At 41.4% G+C, this 24782-nt stretch overlaps 2 protein-coding genes across 6 annotated transcripts in view; both read left to right on the top strand.

The window, feature by feature from the left end:
* Positions 1 to 3830: 3830 nt before the first annotated feature.
* The window catches only part of LOC107179229 (protocadherin beta-15-like), a 31547-nt gene continuing 10595 nt past the window's right edge, over positions 3831 to 24782 (top strand). The window contains exons 1-3 of one of the 5 annotated variants that reach the window (XM_042985534.1): positions 12416 to 12478; positions 15378 to 17835; positions 21239 to 21272. In XM_042985534.1, the coding sequence (XP_042841468.1) occupies positions 15444 to 17835; positions 21239 to 21272 (2426 nt within the window). In that variant the 5' untranslated portion in view covers positions 12416 to 12478; positions 15378 to 15443. Of the gene's footprint in view, positions 6482 to 12415; positions 12479 to 13864; positions 17836 to 21238; positions 21273 to 24782 lie in introns of those variants that run through there. The other 4 variants (XM_042985548.1, XM_042985545.1, XM_042985540.1 and 1 more) reach the window with 4 other exon arrangements.
* Positions 10010 to 12465, top strand: LOC122238535 (protocadherin beta-15-like). Its single transcript, XM_042985600.1, has one exon. It carries the CDS (start codon positions 10088 to 10090, stop codon positions 12371 to 12373), a length of 2286 nt encoding a protein of 761 aa, XP_042841534.1. The 5' UTR covers positions 10010 to 10087; the 3' UTR covers positions 12374 to 12465.

Here is a 24782-nt window from a genome sequence, read left to right on the forward strand (position 1 = left end):
TAAGGGACACAGAAGTGGGAGATATACCAATGTCAATGACAGAGATTGTGTCTTCCAAGAGATTGTTTTAATTGACTGCAGCATTATAGAGTTGATTTAGTATTGATTAGTTGAAGTTGGTAAAAAATGCATATTATTTATCTTCCTGAGGTCAATTGCCCATACTCTAGGAAGCTAAGAGTTGTAACTTTGAGACATAATAATATCCTTGAGACTTATTTTTCATAAGGATGGTATAGATTATGTAGACCAATGCTTCCACTGAAAAAAATTAGCTAATAAGACACTAATATATTATCAGGTCACAATTAATGTCTAAGGGTAATCCAAGGAGATAAATGAACCTAAAAACTACCTTTTCCCTGGAATCTATAGAATCCTGGAAAGTGTGAACCCCTATTTTGATGGTTTATATAATAAGGGAGGAAATCAAAGCATAACAAAGTGAGAAGTTTATAGAAGAGCTCTGCATTAATAAAAATGGATCCCTAAGAGATATACCTTTGAGATGAAAGTAAACTGGAAATGGGCAAGTCCTTGTGTGGAAATTCAGCTCTGAACTTGTTAGTGGTTGTTGACAAGTAGTGCTTCCAGATCCTGATGGAACCAAAAGCAGACCTTCTATGTAAGAAAGCTCATCCTAAGGCTAAAAACATTCATATACATAAGTTTTCCATTCTTAACTTGAACAAAGATAACTGCATACACAAGGAAACATGACACCATGAGTGAGAGCCAGCAGAAAAAAAACAGAAGTATACCTCAAACATTTTGATTAGCAGACATAATCTGATAATATACTGAACACTTAAAGGTTATACTTGAAGATGTATAGGGAATAAGAAATGTGACAGATTATTAAAGAACCAAATAGAAATCCTAGATCTGAAATATATAACCAAAATTTAAATTCAATCAAAACTGAATAAAAGGTTTATTAGGAAAGTAGATATTACCAGATGAATAATTTGAGAAGTGAAAGATAGGTCAGAATATAATTTATCTAGCATATAGCTCAGAGAGTTCAGAAGATGAAAAATATGGAGGATATGGTTAGAAACATAGGACAAACTAAAAAGGTTTAAGATAGGATCAGAAGCAATATTTGAAAAATATTGTAGGGATGTCTGGCTGGTTCATTGGTGGAGCACATGACTCTTAATCTTAGGGTTGTGAATTCAAGCCCCAAATTGGGTGTGGAGCCCACGTAAAAAATTTATATATATATATATATATATATATATATATATATATATATATATATATATATATATAATAGAGAGATTGCATAAATTAAAAAAATATATAAAAATGAAAACGCATAGGGAAAAGACATGTAATCTTTAAATACATGACAGTTAGACAGACAGCTATGTTCCATGTTGACAATCTCTAAACTGTGGCACTGAAAACTTAAAGTAAGATATCTTCAATATGCTGAAAGAGATTAGCAAATCTTCCTGCCTTAACGTCTTTGCACATAAGAGTCATCAAATGAGAGAATCAAATGAGAGAGATCAGTTTGGGTTTAAATTAAACAAGATGGGGGGGGCACCTGGGTGGCTCAGTCGGTTGGCCAAGGGACTACTGATTTCAGGTCAGGTCATGATATCCTGGCTTGTGGATTCAAGACCCACCCTCAAGCCCCTAGTTAGACTCTGGACTCCGCACACTGTCCTGGAGCCTGCCTGGGATTCTATCTCTAACTCTTTCTCTGCCCCTCTCCTGCTTGAACTCTCTCTCTCTCTCAAAATAAATAAACTAAAAAATTAAACAAGATCATAGGAGAGAGGTGGCGTAAAGACATTTGATTTCTCAAATATAACTTCTTACAGTTTTCCTCTGTCCATTCCTTGCCACAATTTCAAGTCCAGGAGTCTGACCTCTCTTCTAGCCTTCTTCCTTTCTGGTGACATTCACTTCTAGTCTAGTCTTAGTCACCTAAGATCATGGTCACTTTCTGGAGATGGTAGTCTCTCAGAGCTACATCATCTCTGAAATCACAAAATCAAGCACACTCCTAATGTACAGCTTACATTCTTTAAGGGCTGCAATCACTATTTATACCAATAAACCCCAAATTAGCTTCTGCCCCTCAAACGTCTCTTCTCAACTTTATTTATATAATGTAAGATCATTTATAGAACTATTTATATGGGATGCTCTATGGATAATTCAAACTCAGCATGTTTTAAATTAAAATTTTTCCTTCCTCAAACCTAAACATTACCTCCAACTCTATACCTGTTCCTTTCTTCTCCTCTTCCTGTTTTTTTCTGTCAGTTAATAGCACCAACATTCACTCCATTCCCTAAACCTGAAAAAAGGTACATTTACTTCACTTTTTCTTATCAGACCTCCTCCATGTTTAAATCTGTCACACATCCTGTAAAGTTATCATTTTTTAAAATGCTTATTTTTGAGAGAGGGAGGGGGCAGAGAGGGAGACAGAAGATCCGAAGCAGGCTCTGCACTGGGCTCAAACTCCGGAACCATGGGATCATTACCTGAGCCCAAGTTGGATGCTTAACCGACTGAGCCATCCAGGCGTCCCTTGTCATCTTTTTAATACAATCTTATTATTGCATTTCTAGTTGAGGTTAATATCATCTCCTTTTATATTTAAAAGCCTTTAAAACATTGCATTTCCACTGATGTAGAGTCCAAATGCCTTGGCAAGGGCTTACAAAATATTTGCTTATCTCTCCAGTCTCAGTTCTCATTTCTTTCCTCTTGATCTATGGCTCAGCCATATTGATCCTATTTTAGTTATTCCAAAACAGTTCTGTCATCTCAGATTTGTACAAGTGTTTTTTGAAATTGTCTGGAAATTTTACTTAACCCCCAATTTTTGTTCCAGGAAAGTGTTTCCTGTATTTCCAAATTCTGGTCAGATGACCCTTATCTATGTTGTTAGCAATAGCATATGAACTTTTGCTATCATGGTATTCATTATGTTCTATTTTTAAATGTGTAATCACTTTTCTGCCTCCATCTTTCAGGACAGGAACTATGTCTGTCTGCTTACCACTGTATCGCTAATACTCACTACTATTCCTAGCACAAGTTATATGCTCAATAAATATTTGCTCGACAAAGTAATGAATGGATGAGTAAAATATTTATAATTATGCCTTTGGAAGGTCTGGGTCTACAAAATAGGTTTATTTTCCACAACTAAACCTGGATCTAGTTTGTTCAAATTTTTAATGTCAGAAACTCGACGTATCTTACTTTATTAACTACTGTTGAGCATTTACTTTCTACTGCTGACAGGTAAGTCTCCTACAGAGTATCCCTAAGTAAATAGTACCATTTACCGAACCTGAAATGCCCAGCCTCCCCAAAGCAACTATTTGCATATATCAGGTTCAGTTACAAATGCATGATCTTATTGTCTTTTCTAAGAGACTTTGCTGATAGCTAAAGAAGACTAAAGCCTCTGGTTCCCCTTTCCTTTCCAATTTTCCTGGGAACATTCTGCTTACAAAATCAATTACATGAATTCACTTAACTATTTGTAGTTATTTTATATATTGTCTTCAAAGAGAGATCATAACTTACTTGAATTGGGGGCTATATCTTACATACGATTTTTGTATTCACCCAGCTCTTAACAGATTGTGGTTTATTCTGTTAAAGACTGAATAGTAATAGCATCGCACATCACAAAGAATGCAACTCAGAAAATAAGAATATAGGAGAAAGTGTAATTTAAATTAATCAATACAGAAGATAAATTAATAATTTGTCTCACACTTACTTGACTGTTTAAAACCTGAGAATCTGCAGTCGCGTGGTGGCGCTGCAGGATAAGATGGGGACTTTTCTGTATCATCAAATGCTCTGGTCTCCATTAGTCAGTGGAACTGAGAGCACAGGAGAAGCAGGAAGGGGGAAAAGAGGATTTCAAGAGAAAGCTAAGGAACCAACAACACCTTCGTGGCAGGATTACAAATCCACAGATTACCAGTGGTCCAGGCTGATAGATGAGAGGAGCAATTTAGGAGCTGTTTGCGACTGAGTTGAAACATTTCTGCAGAAAGACGTTTGTCTAAGGAGCCATGGAGTCAGGAGAGGGGTGCCCTCAGCAGATAAGGCAAGTGCTGCTTTTCTTTGTTTTCCTGGGAGGGTCTTTGGTGTGTTCAGAGCCCTGGCGCTATTCTGTATCAGAGGAAATGGAAATTGGCTCCTTTATAGCCAATGTTGTGAAAGATACAGGTTTGGGTGTTGAAGACTTGGTTGCACGGGGGGCAAGAGTCATCTTTGATGACCATAAACCATATTTACAGTTGGATCAGCAGACTGGCAACTTGCTCTTAAATGAACAACTGGACCGGGAGGCACTTTGCCATCTCACAGAACCATGTATATTGCATTTCCAGGTATTATTTGAAAATCCTTTACAGTTTTTTCGGGCTGAGCTTTGGGTCAATGACATAAATGATCATACCCCTGCATTCCTAGACAAACATATGCTTCTGAAAATCTCAGAAGGTACTGCTCCAGGAGCCTCATTTCCAATGGACAGTGCCCAGGACTTGGATGTAGGAAAGAATGGTGTCCAAAACTACACATTAAGCCCCAATCCTTATTTCCATCTTAAATTACAAGACAGTGATGATGGAAGAAAATACCCAGAGCTGTTCCTGGACCAATCTCTGGATCGAGAAAAGGAATCTGAGTTTACATTAATTGTAACAGCTTTGGATGGCGGGTCCCCGTCCAGGTCTGGAACTACACTTGTTCGTATTTTGGTCTTCGATATCAATGACAATGCTCCAGAGTTTGAGAGGTCTGTCTATGAGGTTCAGGTACCAGAAAACAGCCCTCTGGACTCCTTGGTCGTTAGGGTGTCTGCTACGGATTTGGATGCGGGAATATATGGAGAACTATCATACTCATTTTCCCATGTCTCCAGAGACATACGGAAAACATTTGAAATCCATCCAATTTCTGGTGAAATCCGCTTAAAAGCGCTTCTGGATTTTGAATTAATTCAGTCATTTACAATAAATATTCAGGCAACAGATGGTGGTAGCCTTTCGGGAAAATCAGCAGTTTTAGTTCAGGTTGTGGATGTGAATGACAACCCACCAGAAATAGTCATGACATCTCTTACCAGCCCCATACCAGAAAATTCGTCGCCTGAGATGGTGGTCGCTATTTTCAGTGTAAGAGATCAAGATTCTGGGGACAACGGGAGGATGGTGTGCTCAATTCAGGACGATCTCCCCTTTCTCCTGAAGCCTACCTTCAAGAATTTCTACACTCTGGTAGCAGGACTCCCACTGGACAGAGAAAGCCAGGCCGAGTACAACATCACAATCACCGTCACCGACTTGGGGACCCCCAGGCTGAAAACGCAGCACAAAATAACCGTGACGGTCTCCGACGTCAACGACAACGCCCCCGCCTTCAGCCAAACCACCTACACCCTGCGCGTCCGCGAGAACAACAGCCCCGCCCTGCACATCGGCAGCGTGAGCGCCACGGACAGGGACTCGGGCGCCAACGCCCAGGTCACCTACTCGCTGCTGCCGCCCGCGGACCCGCAGCTGCCCCTGGCCTCCCTGGTGTCCATCAACGCGGACAACGGGCAGCTGTTCGCGCTCAGGTCCCTGGATTACGAGGCGCTGCAGGCGTTCGAGTTCGGCGTGCGCGCGGCCGACCGCGGCTCGCCCGCGCTCAGCAGCCAGGCGCGGGTGCGCGTGCTGGTGCTGGACGACAACGACAACGCGCCCTTCGTGCTGTACCCGCCGCAGAACGGCTCTGCGCCCTGCACCGAGCTGGTGCCCAGGGCGGCCGAGGCGGGCTACCTGGTGACCAAGGTGGTGGCGGTGGACGGCGACTCGGGCCAGAACGCCTGGCTGTCGTACCAGCTGCTCAAGGCCACGGAGCCCGGGCTGTTCGGCGTGTGGGCGCACAACGGCGAGGTGCGCACGGCCCGGCTGCTGAGCGAGCGCGACGCCGTCAAGCACAGGCTGGTGGTGCTGGTCAAGGACAATGGCGAGCCGCCGCGCTCGGCCAGCGTCACGCTGCACGTGCTGCTGGTGGACGGCTTCTCGCAGCCCTACCTGCCGCTCCCGGAGGTGGCGGCGGCCGAGGCGCGGGCAGACCCGCTCACCGTCTACTTGGTCGTGGCCTTGGCGTCCGTGTCGTCGCTCTTCCTGTTCTCGGTGCTGGTGTTCGTGGCGGTGCGGCTGTGCAGGCGGAGCCGGGCGGCGTCTGCGGGTCGCTGCTCGGGGCCCGAGGGCCACTTTCCGGGCCACCTGGTGGACGTCAGCGGCGCGGGGACGCTGTCGCAGAGCTACCAGTACGAGGTGTGTCTTCGGGGAGGATCGGGGACCAGTGAATTCAAGTTCCTTAAACCCGCTATCCCCAACGTCTCTCCCCCAGAAGGTAAAATGGAGGAAAGCCACACCTTTCTGAATGGCTTTGAGTTCATTTAGGGATTTGATTACTCTGCAGAACTTTTAGAGTGAGTGCTATTTCTTTGTAAAATATGTTCATTGTAATGTAAAATTCTTTGTTTTGGGTAACTTCATTTTACTTAAGAGTTTCCAGACGTTTTGATGAATTTTCTGCTATCTACTTTTTAAATATTAACTGTGGAAAAACTAAGGGAGCTAGGATTTGCTTAGACTTTCTTCCAAAATGCAACCTCAAGTAATTTATTCAAATATACAGCATTTTCCCTTCAAGCTTAATGGTACACTGGGTTCAGTCATATTCTCTGGGTGTCTAAGCTGTAGATCCTCTCACTGAAACTGTTTTTATATGTTTGATAGAGGAAAGTGCATGATATAAATAAAAACCATGCATGGTTTCTGAGATGTTATCTTATTTAGATTTTTTAAAAAACCATAATCAATTTTGCCAATCTTTCCAACCAAATATTTGAGTAATTTTTCTGCATTTAGGTATTTTTCTTTGTAAACACTTTGGAACTGTATATATTGCTGGAAGATGTATTAAAATAAATTTTAATCTTGTTTGGATTAAGATACATATCCAGCCCACACTTCTTGTCTGAGAACTTCCTGGGACTTCCCAAGGGAGGTAATCACTGTTGAGATGTTTATTATACTTTTCTTTACCTCTCTTGGCCATTTTTGATTAGCCTAGTAATAGACTCCTGATTAAAGTAGACATAGTCACATTCTCCAAGCCTCTAAATTTCTACTTATGATGTAGTTCATCTATTTTTTTCTTGATTGCTTGTAACTAGGAAATAAATATTAAGTATGGGCTGAGGTAGCCATGTTATACTTGTGTAAGCTGGCAGGACAGAGTGGCATGTAGAGAGGGAAGAAAGAAAGGAGGACTGGAAGGAAAATGAGAAGGAATAAGGGACTGGTGGAGGCAGAAGCCTAAGAAACAGAAGAGACTAAGAGCCATTTGATTCTAGGCATGTTAGTTCCTGATTCCAGTGTTCCTAAGTCCCTAATGTCTAATTGCCCTTCACATTTGCAGTGAAACTCCAGTTCCCTAATAATAAAACTCCTTTATTTAACGCATCTTGGGGAGAAGGCATTTGTTGAAACCAAACTCTTTTGGAATGATACATGCAGTTTTGAGTATTCAATTAGACTACCATAAACTCTGGTCTTTTACTGCAGGTTTTTAATATTACCTTAATCAATGAATGGGATAAAAATGTACAAGCTTAGAGATAACTAATCTGTACTCGAGAGTTTTGTTACAAAACTTAATTTTGTAAATAATTTATAAGATCTTTCAACTTAAAGATGTTATAAAATGTTTTATGGAATATTTTGTTAACAGGTATCCCTCCTTTGTTTAAATGTGCTTCAGGATTAGTTTTAAAAAGTAACATTGAATTTGTTATTGTTTGGATATCTATACATCAAACCTTCCTTAGCATCTCTTTTAAAAATAACTAAGTTCAATGTGAACAGAATTATTTTATCATTTAATGTAAAATCTTCAGGATCTATAAATAATCCCATTTATAAATAATATAGGGTAATTCATGATTTCATTAGTAGTAATTTGATTGATTCTAGTCTATTACTAGAACTTTCATGAAAAAAATTTCAAGCTTTCTACCAAGTATATGGGCTTAAAATGTTCTTCTCAGAAGAGAAAATAATGTGAAAATTTATCTGAGAGATGACAAATGGGAATTAAAAACTAATTTTGATCCATTAATTTACTGATACAGGTACCAGCATCTACCTATTAATATTTTTTAAAGTGCATGGACATTAAGGGCACATTTTCTTGGACTTTTGATTCCATAATAAAGAGTTTGATGCATGACCGACATCTTTCTATGAGGAAAATTATCAGATTTTTATTGTTACCAGCATGTTCTCACATTTTAGATTTACATAATCAAATTTGTTTTGCTGTGTAGAGGAAAACATTATAAAATAGAATGTCAGTTTGAGTGATTTGTACCTTAATAGAATTAAACTAATATGCAAGACAGTTTTTACACTTGGCCCATGCTGTTTTCCCAGTTAGCTACATATTAGTGTACCAGATTTCATGATAGTATCTATTTAAAAGTTATTAAAATTTTGGCTAAAGTTTGATGCAACTGGGGAGACACAGATCCCCTACCACAAGATGTTTTTCCCATTGCTAGGACTCTGAAGTCATGCTAGGGTGCCAGGATCCCAAGCTATTCAGAGACATGTGAGCTGCTTGCTAAAAATGAGTTGTGATCTTCCTTATTTGATATAAGTTTTACCTGCTCTTTCAGATGAATCCATCTTATTTTCTTCTGCACTTTATTTATTGGTTTAACTTCAGCCCTTTATTTTTATGATCTTCACCATGCTATGTTTCAAGATCTCAGTGAATCTCTGCTTCAACATGTGTCTTGATTTTAGGAATAAATGTAGATATCTTCACAAATTGTTTTGTGCAATGGAACAAATCAATACAGTATGCTCACATAGGTACAGACACATTCTCCTTAGACAAAATTTACACATAAGTCATCCATAACCCCTTCAACTTTTTTAATGTTTATTTATTTTTGAACGAAAGAGAGTGTGGGGAGGAACAGAGTGATCTGGGGACAGAGGATCCTAAGTGGCCCCATGTTGACAGTGGAGAGCCCAATGTGGGGCTGGAACTCATGAACCCTGAGATCATGACCTGAGCCAAAGTCCCAACACTTCACCTATTGAGCTGCCCAGGCACTCCTAAACTTTCTTTTTTTTTAATTTTATTTCTTAAATTTTAAGTTTATTTCTTTATTTTGAGAGAGAGAGCAAGTGCAGGTTAGGGGCAGAGAGACAGAGAATCCCATGCAGGCTCCACGCTGTCAGCATGCCTTATGCAGGGCTGGATCCCACCATCCCTGAGATCATGACCTGAGCAGAAATCAAGAGTCTGATGCTTAACCCGCTGAACCACCCAGGTGCCCCACCCCTTAAACTGTCTATTGAATTTGCATAGTAAACCAATTCTAGCTGGTCTATCACTTAAGTTTATACTCCTGAAACATGTGAATGAATCTCTTCACCTACTGTAGTGGCAGTGAGTTTGTGTATATTCTTTGTTTAGGAATAGACTGATATCAACACCGTTTTCTACTTAATTTTTCCCCAGAGCACAGATTATACAATATAATAGACAAGTCCATGAGGTCAGAGAAGGTATTTGTATTTCCAACACTTAGTACAATATTTGACGTATAACATGAAATAAGTGTTGAACAAATACAGTTGGCTTTGTTCTTGCCAACATCCTTTCCTAACGTGCCTGTCACCATTTCCACATTTATAACTTCACAGGAGAATACAAGTTATCATTTTATTTATAAACCATCCCATGCGTAATCTGTGGTATGTTTTTGTGTGTGCATGTAAATAAAATGAGTGTTACACGTTTTGTAGCATCGTCAGTAAACTAGGTTTAAGTACAACACATGGTGGCGCTGTAAGCTAAGGCTGGGAATACCAGACAGGCGGATGGTTACTGTCCCTGCAGTTATACGCAGATCTAAGAGAAGAGAATTAACCTTGCGGCAGGGATCGACTTGCAGAGCAGTTTGCCTAAAGATCCAGTAAGTACCCAGATTCTAAAGGCTTTTGGCGTTGGAGAAATGGAGGCTGAAGAGGAGCGTTTTCCTAGACTAAGGCAAGTTCTTCTTCTCTTTGTTTTGCTGGCTCACACTTGCGCGGAGCGGGAAGATTATTTTATTACAGAAGAAACAGAGAGTGGTTCTTTTGTGGCCAATCTAGCAAAGGATATAGGGCTAGGGGCAAGAGAGCTCTCTCGGCGGAGGGCTCGGATCATTTTTAACAATGACAAAAAGCATTTTCAGCTGAACCTTCAGACTGGAGATTTACAAGTAAATGAGAAACTGGATCGGGAAGAATTGTGTGGCTCCACTGAACCTTGTGTACTGCAATTTCAAGTGTTACTGGAAGAACCTTTGGAGGTATATAGGTATAAGCTTTTGGTCACTGACATAAATGACAATTCCCCTGTGTTCCCAGAGGCAGAAATGATTTTAAAAATCATGGAAAATACTCTTCCAGGGGCTGTGTTTCCCCTGAAAAATGCGCAAGATTTGGATGTAGGTGTCAATAATGTTCAAAACTACACCATTTATCCCAACTCCCATTTCCACGTGCTCACCCGCAACAGCGGTGAAGGCAGAAAATACCCGGAACTGGTTCTGGACAAAGCCCTAGATCGAGAACAGCAGCCCGAGTTTAGATTAACTCTCATGGCAGTAGATGGTGGAACTCCTCCCAAAACTGGGACTACCCTGGTCCTCATTCATGTTTTGGACATCAATGACAATGCTCCTGAGTTTGTGCAGCCACTCTATTGTGTGCAGATCCTGGAAAACAGTCCCCTGGGATCTCTTATTGTCACTGTTTCAGCTAGAGATTTAGACACAGGAATAAACGGTGAAGTAGTCTATTCATTTTTCTATGGCGATGAAGAGATTACTAGGACATTTGCACTAAATGAACTCACAGGAGAAATTAAAATAATTAGGAAATTAGATTTTGAAAAAATTAAGTCATATGAGCTGGATATTAAGGCTTCTGATGGGGCAGGTCTTTCGGGAAAATGCACTGTCATAATAGAGGTGATGGATATAAATGACAACACCCCAGAAATGACGGTGGCTTCCCTTATAAGTTCCATCCCTGAAAATTCCCCTGAGACCACGATAGCTCTTTTCAGTATTCAAGACCCAGACTCTGGGGAAAATGGGAGGATGGTTTGTTCCATCCAGGAAGATGTTCCGTTCACTCTGAAACATTCTGTTGAAAATTTCTACAAGTTAGTAACAGAAGGAGTGCTAGACAGAGAGACAAGATCTGAGTACAACATCACCATCACCGTCACTGACTTGGGGACCCCCAGGCTGAAAACGCAGCACAACATAACCGTGACGGTCTCCGACGTCAACGACAACGCCCCCGCCTTCAGCCAAACCACCTACACCCTGCGCGTCCGCGAGAACAACAGCCCCGCCCTGCACATCGGCAGCGTGAGCGCCACGGACAGGGACTCGGGCGCCAACGCCCAGGTCACCTACTCGCTGCTGCCGCCCGCGGACCCGCAGCTGCCCCTGGCCTCCCTGGTGTCCATCAACGCGGACAACGGGCAGCTGTTCGCGCTCAGGTCCCTGGATTACGAGGCGCTGCAGGCGTTCGAGTTCGGCGTGCGCGCGGCCGACCGCGGCTCGCCCGCGCTCAGCAGCCAGGCGCGGGTGCGCGTGCTGGTGCTGGACGACAACGACAACGCGCCCTTCGTGCTGTACCCGCCGCAGAACGGCTCTGCGCCCTGCACCGAGCTGGTGCCCAGGGCGGCCGAGGCGGGCTACCTGGTGACCAAGGTGGTGGCGGTGGACGGCGACTCGGGCCAGAACGCCTGGCTGTCGTACCAGCTGCTCAAGGCCACGGAGCCCGGGCTGTTCGGCGTGTGGGCGCACAACGGCGAGGTGCGCACGGCCCGGCTGCTGAGCGAGCGCGACGCCGTCAAGCACAGGCTGGTGGTGCTGGTCAAGGACAATGGCGAGCCGCCGCGCTCGGCCAGCGTCACGCTGCACGTGCTGCTGGTGGACGGCTTCTCGCAGCCCTACCTGCCGCTCCCGGAGGTGGCGGCGGCCGAGGCGCGGGCAGACCCGCTCACCGTCTACTTGGTCGTGGCCTTGGCGTCCGTGTCGTCGCTCTTCCTGTTCTCGGTGCTGGTGTTCGTGGCGGTGCGGCTGTGCAGGCGGAGCCGGGCGGCGTCTGCGGGTCGCTGCTCGGGGCCCGAGGGCCACTTTCCGGGCCACTTGGTGGACGTCAGCGGCGCGGGGACGCTGTCCCAGAGCTACCAGTACGAGGTGTGTCAGGAGAGGATCTGGGACCAAGGAATTTAAGTTTTTGAAATCTGTTGTCTCCATTGCTCAACAGAAGTCTGTGAATGATGTGGAGGAAAACACACATTTTGTAAATTTTGGATTCAATTACGAATTTGGATGCAGGTTAGTTCTTTCTAAATATGATAGGTCTCCATTACTGCTTTGGTCCATATAGAATGTGTTTCTTGGGTGTTTTGCTGATTCCACATTCCTATTAAAGGGATTAGAAATATTCTTTAAGCATATCCTCATATTTACTCTGTTTTTTTTATTTCTATTTTGATGGAAACAAAGAAATTTCAAATTTATTGCTTTACTGAAAAATCATGAACATGTGGTTCAGTTTATCAACTTTTCATTATCGAGCACTGTTGATTTGAAGATGACTCCAGCTCCATCCTCTATTTGGTTGTTATATGGAAGCTCTAAATTTTTGATGTTGTGGTTACTTAGGAGGTATCATTCATTAACATAATGAAGCCTATGTTTAATCTGGTATTAAGCTTACCTATCTTAAATTTTTAAGTGGAAAAAAGTTCTGCAAAAAATGCATATTTTTGTTTCACGGTAGTATTAAATAGAAAGGCTACAATTTCTCCCATATTTAAGGGCTTTTCTTCTATAACAACCTTCAATATATCATATATATGAGTATTATTAAAAGATTATTAGATTATTTCAAGATACTTAAATGATAGATCCTTTTTGTCTAGCCCACCCCATCATGTTCGGTAAACTTCTCTCTTCAGTTGAAGTGACATTTATTCTACATTTCAGCTACATTTATTTCACTCATTTCCCCTTGTGACTTCAGACAATCAGACAAGATGGTAGATATCGCTAATCCAAGCTGAGCAAATCTGACTCTTTTGTTTAAAAAATGGCTTTAGAAATCAGATCTAAAATAGTTTTTCTGTTGGGCACCTGGGTGGCTCAGAGCCCCTCGTCAGTCTCTGTGCTGACAGCCTGGAGCCTGGATCCTGCTTCGGATTCTGTGTCTCCTCTCTCTGACCCTCCCCCACTCATGCTCTGTCTCTGTCTCTCTCTCAAGAATAAGTAAACGCTAAAAAAATGTTTTATTTATTTATTTTTGAGACAGAGAAAGACAGAGCTTGAGCAGGGGAGGGGCAGAGAGAGAGGGAGGCACAGAAACTGAAGCAGGCTCCAGGCTCTGAGCTGTCAGCACAGAGCCCTATGCGGGGCTTGACCTCACAAACTGTGAGATCAGGACCTGAGCTGAAGTCGGTCGCTTAACCGACTGAGCCACCCAGGCGCCCCTAAAAAAATGTTTTAAAATAGTTTTTCTGTTAAGAACTTAACAAGAATGTGATATCATGTTGGCTAAATAAATGGAAAGAAACACAGAAAGTCAATCCACTTAGGGAAAAGAAGAAAGGAGATGCCTAAAAAGCAACTTTACAGATTAACCAATCTCTCCCAAGTCTGCTTTCTCCCTTGGGTTTTTGGAGACAAATATGTGCTCTTTTAATAAATCTCCTTTTAATTATGATAGCTAAGTGGATTTTTCCCTTGTCAAAAGCATGTTTAGATATTCTTTCATGGGTTGAACTTTACTATTAATTGGAAATTTTTAACTTAGGGTTTTTATATTAATGTAATATTTGGGATCAAAAGTTTGTGGAATATTAGTAAGGGATAAGCACAAGCCTTTGTTAAAATGTATGATTTTGAGAAGAATTGGTGGCTATTTTCAAATTTTACTGTTTTTGGAATGTCTTATGAAAATTCTACGTAGGAGTTTTTGCATATAATCAGTGTCATAATAGCATTAGGGTGAAATAACATTGACAATGTGAAATGTGTTCTAAAAGAGATGTATACCTTTTTTGTAGAATCTTTATAACCTGGTTGTTATGTTCTGGTTTTTGTTTGTATTTTAGAATCTATTCCATTGCATAGTGGAAGCCAGAGTGTTTTGCCATTTGATGAAATACATTTAGATCACTCTGAATTATTGCAAATTACTATTCAAAAGAACATAGAAAATGGCTACTTGGGAATATGGGGTCTTGTTTATCCAGCTCATATAATGAACTAGGGTCCCAGAAAAAAAGGGGGTCTTCTACATTAGGAGGAGAATCCATCTATGAGAATTTTAAAATTAATTGTGATTTATTGATTGATCTATTCAACAAATATTTGTTGAGTATCCACCATGTGTCAGGGACTCTTATAGATGTTGGGGGATGTGGAAGTCAACAAAACAAAGTTCTCAAGCACAAAAATGACACAGAAAAGAAAAAACTAATTATGTATGTATATGCTATATCAGATGGTGGTCAATACTAAGGAGAAAAAGCAGGGTAAGAGTTATAGGACTTATATGCATTTTCCCATAGTTTGAAAGTTTCATAAAATCATAATTCTCTGACCTTATGTTGAAATGGCATCATAAACTGGAACTAACTGGTAGTTTTTTCTTTGATATGATTCAACCAATGGGAACCACAATTCTGTCACATACACTGCCTAGAATTTGAAAGAAAATCCAGAAGAATTAACCCTTTCCTTTTTGCTGAGGGAATTTTAAGAAATCACGTAAGCATATGCTGTTATTTTTATAAGATGACATACCACTATTGTCTTCTTTCACTTCTCATCTTTCAGAGCACCTCACCCATACTACAGGTTTTAAAAAGTAAGGACCATGTTTAGGTTCTTTGCTGATCTGTTTCAGAACTTAGTACATAGATATCAATAACACTTTTTTTAAATGAAGGAATGAATAATTATAATTGCATGGTTTTCTGATTACATCATTTCCAAACCATTTCCAAACTCCTAATAGCTGGCTAGATATCATAGAGGGAATAAATTGTAGCAATTCTTTTCGAAGACAACGCATGGTGGCGCTGCAGGCTAAGGCGTAAAAAAAAAAAAAAAAAAAAAAAAAAGCCCAGGAACTGCTACGAACTCTACCTTAGATCTATAGCCGAAGACAAAAGCCTGTAAGCAGAGTTCCGGACTGTAAGTCTTACTACTCACCATCATTTCTGGACAGGTTACCGACTAAGAGATCTATCACCGTCCCTAAGGTAGAGCTGAGCCCCGTTTCTGGAAAGCATTTATGGAATTAAAGATGGAGGTCGGAAAAGAGTGTTTTCCTAAACAAAGGCAAGTCCTGATTCTCTTTCTCATGTTGGGAGTGGCTCTGGCAGGCTGGAAATCCCGACGCTATTCCGTGATGGAGGAAACAGAGAGTGGTTCGTTTGTGGCCAATCTGGCCAAGGACCTGGGGCTGGGAGTTGGGGAGCTAGCCGCGCGGGGAGCCCGGGTGGTCTCTGAGGATAACGAACCCCGCTTGCAGCTTGATCTGCATACCGGGGAATTGATACTGCATGAGAAACTGGATCGGGAGGAGATGTGCGGCCCCACAGATCCATGTGTAATGCATTTCCAAGTGTTACTGAAAAAACCACTGGGAGTATTTCGAGCTGAACTACTGGTGAGAGACATAAATGATCATTCTCCTGAGTTTCCTGAAAGAGAAATGACTCTGAAAATCTCAGAGACTAGCCCTCCTGGAACCGCGTTTCCACTGAAAAAAGCCCAGGACTTGGACGTGGGCAACAACAACATCCAAAATTACAGTATCAGTTCCAACCCTCATTTCCATATTTCTACCCGCACCCGGGGGGATGGCAGGAAATACCCAGAGCTGGTACTAGACAAAGAGCTGGATCGCGAAAAGCAGGCCGAACTCAGCTTAACCCTCACAGCGCTGGATGGCGGCTCTCCACCCCGGTCTGGCACCGCCCAGGTTCGCATCTTCGTCTTAGACGTCAATGACAATGCCCCTGAGTTTGCACAGACACTCTACCAGGTGCAAGTTCCAGAGAACAGCCCTGTAGGTACGCTAGTAGTCAAGGTCTCTGCTAGAGATTTAGACACTGGGACATATGGGGAAATATCATACTCCTATTTTTATAGTTCCCAAGAAATAAGCGCAACTTTTGAGCTAAACAACCTTTCAGGAGAAGTTCGCCTACTTAAAAAATTAGATTTTGAGACAATATCTTCATATGAGCTGGAAATAGATGCGACTGATGGTGGGGGGCTTTCTGGAAGATGTTCTGTCTCCATTGAGGTGGTGGATGTTAACGATAACTTCCCAGAACTAACGATTTCATCACTCACCAGCCCCATTCCTGAAAATTCTCCAGAGACAGAAGTGGCCTTGTTTAGAATTCGAGACCGAGACTCGGGGGACAACGGAAGGATGACTTGTTCCATCCAGGATGATCTTCCCTTCGTCCTGAAGCCATCAGAAGAGAATTTCTACACCCTGGTAACAAATGGGGCGTTAGACAGAGAGACAAGACCCGAGTACAACATCACCATCACCGTCACCGACTTGGGGACCCCCAGGCTGAAAACGCAGCACAACATAACCGTGACGGTCTCCGACGTCAACGACAACGCCCCCGCCTTCAGCCAAACCACCTACACCCTGCGCGTCCGCGAGAACAACAGCCCCGCCCTGCACATCGGCAGCGTGAGCGCCACGGACAGGGACTCGGGCGCCAACGCCCAGGTCACCTACTCGCTGCTGCCGCCCGCGGACCCGCAGCTGCCCCTGGCCTCCCTGGTGTCCATCAACGCGGACAACGGGCAGCTGTTCGCGCTCAGGTCCCTGGATTACGAGGCGCTGCAGGCGTTCGAGTTCGGCGTGCGCGCGGCCGACCGCGGCTCGCCCGCGCTCAGCAGCCAGGCGCGGGTGCGCGTGCTGGTGCTGGACGACAACGACAACGCGCCCTTCGTGCTGTACCCGCCGCAGAACGGCTCTGCGCCCTGCACCGAGCTGGTGCCCAGGGCGGCCGAGGCGGGCTACCTGGTGACCAAGGTGGTGGCGGTGGACGGCGACTCGGGCCAGAACGCCTGGCTGTCGTACCAGCTGCTCAAGGCCACGGAGCCCGGGCTGTTCGGCGTGTGGGCGCACAACGGCGAGGTGCGCACGGCCCGGCTGCTGAGCGAGCGCGACGCCGTCAAGCACAGGCTGGTGGTGCTGGTCAAGGACAATGGCGAGCCGCCGCGCTCGGCCAGCGTCACGCTGCACGTGCTGCTGGTGGACGGCTTCTCGCAGCCCTACCTGCCGCTCCCGGAGGTGGCGGCGGCCGAGGCGCGGGCAGACCCGCTCACCGTCTACTTGGTCGTGGCCTTGGCGTCCGTGTCGTCGCTCTTCCTGTTCTCGGTGCTGGTGTTCGTGGCGGTGCGGCTGTGCAGGCGGAGCCGGGCGGCGTCTGCGGGTCGCTGCTCGGGGCCCGAGGGCCACTTTCCGGGCCACTTGGTGGACGTCAGCGGCGCGGGGACGCTGTCCCAGAGCTACCAGTATGAGGTGTGTCTGACGGGAGACTCGGGGACCAATGAGTTCAAGTTCTTGAAGCCCTTCTTCCCCAGTATTCTAAACCAGGACCTTGGGAGGAAGTCAGAGGGAAATCCAACGTTCCAGAATAGTTTAGGTATCTGAAAGTTTCCTGTTTGCTTTTACATTAGCTTTGTCTCCTTCACCTTTCTGTTTATTTTTTAATCCAGTAGTAATTTTAATTCTCCCCCCCCCCCATTTTCCATAGTAAATTTACTTTGCTTTGTTGGCTTGGTTGTCTTATGATTATTTTTACAATTATTGTATAATCAGCAAAAGTTTTATATCAGGAAATTCACATTTCTGATTAAATTTTTCATACTCATTCCTAAAGGATAATATGAAAATTAACCTCTTAGAATAAACAATTCTCATTTTGAAAATATTTTACTGACTATATATTACATAAGAATGTCTGATTCCTTTTAACATACTTCATTTTTAAATTACTGGAATCCTTTTAGTTTCTATTAGTAACACAGCTACAACTTTTGTATAACCCCTTGTGAGTTTTGGGTGAAATCAGTTTGTATATACTAATGTCTAGTTTCTTCTGAGTTCTGTTTGGATTTTTCTTTTACTAATAGGCATCAATGTATATATTTTCATGCTATTTATTTTTTTAAAAATCACACTTGTAATCATTAGATTTTCACTCTGAAATATATATGTCACCTCATGAAAGTATATCTTTATTATGATTTCTTTCTCATATTAATTAATGTTGAAAAGACTTATGGGTTGTCACTTACATGTAACTTAAATTACAATCTTGTTAAGAGTCCTGGGCAGATTTGCTGATACCCAGATTGACTGTGTTGAGGACTTCCTAGATACTCTAAAGATTCTAGTATCGAGTAATACATTGCTTACAGTTGTCCCCTGGGATTGCAGAGTAATTCTCAAATGAGTTCCAGATTCTAGGCCTAGTGGAGCTTTTGATGGCACAATATGCCAGTATCTACTTGCCTTTGGATGATGACATTGTGCTTATTGTTAAGGGATTTGAAAGAAAATACATTGTATATTACTATTAGTTAGCCAAAGAAAATTTATCTCAGCCTCCAGGAGCCTCTTAATTTTGGAAATGCTATAAAATAGTGTGCGTAGGCAGAATAATGGCCCCCTAAAGACTTCTGCATCCTAATTCCTGGAACCTGTGAAGATGTTATGCTATACTGTGAAGATGAATTAGGTTCAGATGGAATTAAGGTTGCTAATTAGCTAACCTTAAAATAGGGAGAATATCCCAGATGTTCTGTGTAGGAGTGATTTAATAAGTCAAAAGGCTTTAAGAACACATCTGAGTTTTCCCTGAGATGCGGAAGAAATTCTGTCTGTGGGCAGTGGCTTCAGCTTGTGCTCCAGAGTTTCAGCCAGCCCTGTAATTGCCTGCCCTACAGATAATGGACTTGCCTAGCCAGCTCTCACAATTGAGTAAGTCACTTCCTTGCAACAAATCTTTCATTTTGTATCTCCTAATGGTTCTGTTTCTGCAGTTGAACACTGAATGCCACAGGTTTTGTTACCTGGGAGTGGAATGCTGTTGTAACAAATAACTAAAATCATGAAAGTTTTTTTGGAACTGGAAGGAAGGCAGAGGCTGGAAGAATTTTGAAAAGCATGATGGAAAAAGTCTAGATTGTTTTGGACAGACTGTTAGTAGAAATATGGATGTTATCAATTCTACTATCAAAGTCTCAGGAGGAAATGAGCATGGTGGAGAAAATATACGTTACCTTACGGAATATCTAAATCCTTGTAAAGAGAATGCTGGTAGAAATATGGGTGTTAAAGTCACTGATAATGAGGGCTCAGAAAGAAATGAGGTGAAGAAGGTGATATTGGAAAGTAAAGAGAATCCTTGTTATATAGTAGCAGAAAACTAGGCTGAGTTGTGTCCTGCAGTTTTACCGAAGAAGGACTTGTAAATAATCAGCTTGGTTATTTAACTGAGGAGATTTCCAGGCAAGGAGTTGGAGGCGCAACCTCATTTCTTCTTGATGCTTATAATAAAATATGAGAGTAATGAGACAGATGGAGGGAAGAACTGTTAAGCAAAAAGGAACTAGAACTTGGTCATGTGGGAAATTCTCAGCCTATTCAAATGGCAAAAGGGGCTCAAAAAGGAAAGTCACTATTAGGACAGCATGCTTTAGAGAGAAAGCCAAGGGTGTCACAGGACAACCTTTTGATAGTGCTTTGGAAGAATTAATAGGTAAGAGTATTCAGTCATGCAGCAGGTTCTTTAAAGAGATTAGGCATGTGTTTCATGGAAATCCCAAACATCTCAGCCGAAGTCAGTAATAGAGATGAGATTACCCAGGAAAGAACTCTGAAGCAGCCCTTTGTATAGGAGAGAGAATCCCTGTGACATACACAAGGGACTCAAAAGGTTCTTGAGAATGTTATACCGGCAGAAATATTACCAGCATAAGTTGGAAGGCACAGAGAGAATGACAGAAAAGAAACCTGTTGTACTTCACAATTATATAAGCAAGAAACGACTGAAAAAACTACTTAGCTAAAACATGTACTACCCTCTCATGCAAAAGATGACTCTTAAAACAGAGCTGGAGCCTGGAGGGTGGAGCTCCAAACCCAGGCCTTGAAAGCAAATAGAGTTTTCCTACATGGATTTCTACATTTCTTGGAACATATGACTGCTTTCATTTTCTGTTTTTTGAACTGGAATAACTATTGTTACCTATGCCCTCTTGTCATTATACAGTTTGAAGAACAGATAATTAGTTTTACTGGTCCACAGATGGAGAGGAATTATGCTCAGGATAGGTAATTAGAGTCTCAACCATACCTAATTTAGATGATGTCACTGGTGAAATTTGGAACTTTTGAGTTGATGAGATTTAGATGAAATTATGGACTGAGTTGATACTATAATGAGATGAGATCTTTGGGGACCTTGAATATATTTTTTTAATGTGGAATGAATGTGGATCTTTGGAGGGGGGCAGAGAATGGAGTGTGGTAAGAAGGATAATGGCCCCACAAAGTAATCTCTGGAACCATGAGTATCAAGTTAAGTGGCAAAGAGGAATTAAAATTGCTGGTAGAATTAAGTTGATAATCAGCTGACCTTAAACTAGATTACCCTAGACAATCCAGGTGAATCCAATGCAATCACAAGAGCCCTTAATAAGAGTCATTATCAGAGAGATGTTTTAGGAAAGACTTGGCCAGCCTTTGGTGAGTTTGAAGATGGAAGGGACCCTCCAGTGAAGGAATTCAGGGAGGCACTAGAAGCTAGATAAGGCAAAAATATATTCTCCCTTAGAGCCTACAGAAAGGGATGCAGCCCTACCTTAAATATAGCCCAGTGAGACCCATTTTAGACTTCTGTCTTCTAGAACTGTAAAATATTAAACTTGAGTTTTTAAGTCACAATTTTTTTGTAATTTGTTACAGCAACAATAGGAAACAGAAGTGACTACTAAAAAGCCATTTCTGAACCCATTTTTCTTTGCCTTCCCCTCTTCTAGGCCAAAATATTCATGTTCCCATGATCCCTTGCAGGTAGGAATATAGTATTCAGCTGTTGTTAATGATTTGAAAGTGCATTTGGGGAATTTTGCTTAAGGGAAATTTTTCTTTTTTTAAAGCTTTTTTCTTTTCCTTTTTTAAATTGAAGTATAGTTGATACACAATGTTAAATGGGTTTCAGGTGTATAATTCAGTAATTTAACAACCCCATATATTATGCTTTACTCATCACAAGTGTAGGTACCATCTTCCAACACTATTACAATGCCATTGACTGTATTCCCTATGCCCTACCTTTCATCCCCATGAATTATACATTCCATAACTGGAAGCCTGTGTCTCTCACTCTTCTTCACCTTTTGTACACATCACCACTTCCCTCCTCTCTGGCAAACACCAGTTTGTTCTTTGTGTTTGTGGGTCTGTTTTTGTTTCTGTTTTTGGTTTGTTCAGGTTTTTTTTTTTTTTTTTTTTTTTTTAGATTCCACATGTAAGTGCAATTATATGGTATTTGTCTGTCTGACATGTGTCACTTTGCATAATACACTTAGGTCCATGTTGTTGAAAATGGTGAGATCTTGTTCTTCTTAAGGGCTGAATAATATTCTCTTGTGTGTGTGTGTGTATATATATATATATATATATACACACATACACACACACATCACATCATCTTTATCCATTCATCTGTTGATGGACTCTTAAGTTGCTTCCATACCTTGGCTGTTGTAAATAAAGCTGCATTATACATAAAGGTACATATATATTTTTGAATTAGTGTTTTTTTTTCTTTGGTTAAATAACCAATGTGTATTACTGCCTTGTATGGTATTTCTATTTTTAGTTTTTTGAGGAAACACCATACTGTTTTCCACAGTGGTTGCACCAATTTACATTCCTACCATCAGTTCAGGGGAGTTCCTTCTTCTCCACATCCTTGCCAACACTTGCTATTTCTTGTCTTTTTGATACCAGCCATTCTGACAGGTGTAGGTTGATGTCTTATTTTGTTTGATTTGCATTTCCTTCATTATTGGTGATGTCAAGCATCTTTTCATGTATGTATTGGATATCTGCATGTCTTTGAAAAAAAATGTGAGGTCCTCTGCCCATTAAATTGGATTATTTGCTTTTTGGTGTTGAGTTGTAGAAGTTCTTTACATATTTTGATTATTGGATATGTCATTTGCAATTATCATCTCCCTTTTAGTAGGTTGCCTTTTTATTTTGCTGATGCTTTTTTTACTGTGAAAAAGCTTTCAATTTTGGTATAATTAAGGCAAATATTTCTCAGAGGGTTAGTCTGAGGTGGCATGTTCTTAGGTCTTTTGCCCATGTTCCTTTTTCATAACCAGTGTATGTACTGGTGAGTAAGCCTTGAGTTGAAGCAGCCAGTTTGCAGCCATGAGATGAATACTCAGAGATAATGTAGCTGACTTTATAGCTTCATTTAGTCATTTTCCAATTTGGCTAATACAGACATACATAAAAACTGAACTTTCAAAGGAATATTTTTGGCTAGTAGCAATGCCAAGGTTAAGTTCTAAAGAAGAGAATGAGAAGGTGAGCTGATAAGCTATACTTTAAAACCTGTGGGAGTGGTGCCCTGACAAAATGACTATGATATTTATGGAATAATCCAGAACTGGTTTCCTTCTCAGGCAGGGAAGCAGCAGGACCAAAAAGTTTACTTAGTAAAATAAATTACCGAGGCATGTGTCCTGAAAATCTTCATAAGCAGATCATCAATCTAAATATCTTGGTAAAATATGCTTGGTAGAAAGATCAGAAATTCCTAACAACCTTTTCAAAACACAGAGATGTGTGTTTTGTAACAGGCTCAGAGACCCCCATGTGTCAGTATTCACTACTCCTTTCTTACGTTACTTCACAAATATTTTATTAGTATAGAATTTAAAGCTATCTCCCAAGGATAAATACTTATGTCTTTCTTGGATTCATCTGGAATGCCTCAAAAAGAGCATTGCTTCCAAATTATCAGCAGAGTCATGAAAAAGCAATAAAAATCTTTCATGACACATGACTGGTAATGCCTGGCCCAGTTTTAGAACTCCAGGGCTGCACTAAGTGTTTGTGTGTCTATGTATGCTTGTATATGTGCGTTTGGTGGGGGACGGGGGGAAGTAGCTTTAGTAGATGGTAGAGATGCCCTGCATGCACATATAACTACTAGAGTAACATTGCTTTTACATAGCTTTTCCACTTTTAAAGAGATTTTTCCTTTCATGCATAAATGCATGTAATAAACTTGGCATTGATAACATATTCTAGAAGAGATCATATTTGCAAACTAAAGGAGCTTTATTTTGTAATTTTAACAGTTCCAGCATTATTATATCTAGATGTTTGATAGCCCTCTTGTCCTTGAAGGAACAGCCCAGGAGAGGGAACTGTACAGTAGGTATGGTAATTTTTTCCCCTAATGAGTTCAGGAAACAATAAAGTTGACATCAGAATGTGACAGGGATGGGATTAGGATGAGACCACGTTTGTGCAAGTGTGTGGTTATATTCTTTCTTTGTTTACTATTCTGATATTTTGTCCATCATTGATTTTGTTCATTAAGTTTTATTTTTTTTTTAGAATATTGCATTAAATAGTATCTATCTTTAGTACTACATTTTTGGGTGACATTAATTTTGTTTCTGAGACACTTGACTTAGCCTGGTCCAGGTCCTATTGGTTGTTTCCAACTTGCAAGTTCAAGTGGCCATTGCAGTACTTGTGTTATAGTCATAGCTAGAATCTGAGCACTGAAATCTGAATCAGTTGCCTCTCCATTCTGATTATGGGATAGCTGCAGCAAGGATAGAAGAATACAAATATACCCAAGGAGATCCAATGAACTGGAGTCCTGCAGACTGAGAAGAGAAAAGCACACCTATGGCTGTGACTGGCCAGGCAAATTGTTTACAATTTTCTTCCAAGTGGCATGCAGCTGTGTGAAAAATATTCTGTTAGGTAGATTCGATCTGCTACTATGTTGTTGAGAATTTTGCATTTATGTTCATGAGTAATATTGACCTATCTATTTTTTTCATGTTATACTCTTACCAGGTTTAGTTTCAGGGTTATATTGGTCTCATAAAATGATTTGGCAATTGTTTCCTCCTCCTCTCTTTTATGAAAGAGTTTGTGTAAGATACTAGTTCTTCTTTATGTATCTGATAGAATTTACCACAAAAGACACATGTAGCTAACATTTTCTTCGTGGAAAGATTTTGAATTGTAAAATCAATTGCTTAAATAGATAGGCTGCAATTCTCCCTTTCTGTTTCCTCTTGTGTCAGTTGGTAACCTGTGTTTTTTAAAACAATTTATTTTATCAGATGTTGAATTTATTGACATGAAGTTATTGCTAATACTCCTTTATCATCTGTTCAATATATTTAGAATCTGTAATGATGCGCCTTTTTCATTCTGGGTATTGGTAAAATACATGATCTCTCCTTTTGTCTTTATCAGTATTGGTTTATCATTATCAATTTTATTAATCTTTTTAAAAAACCAATCTTATTCTTA

Source organism: Panthera tigris, chromosome A1 (genome assembly GCF_018350195.1).
Source record: "Panthera tigris isolate Pti1 chromosome A1, P.tigris_Pti1_mat1.1, whole genome shotgun sequence".
NCBI classification, from domain to species: Eukaryota; Metazoa; Chordata; class Mammalia; order Carnivora; family Felidae; genus Panthera; species Panthera tigris.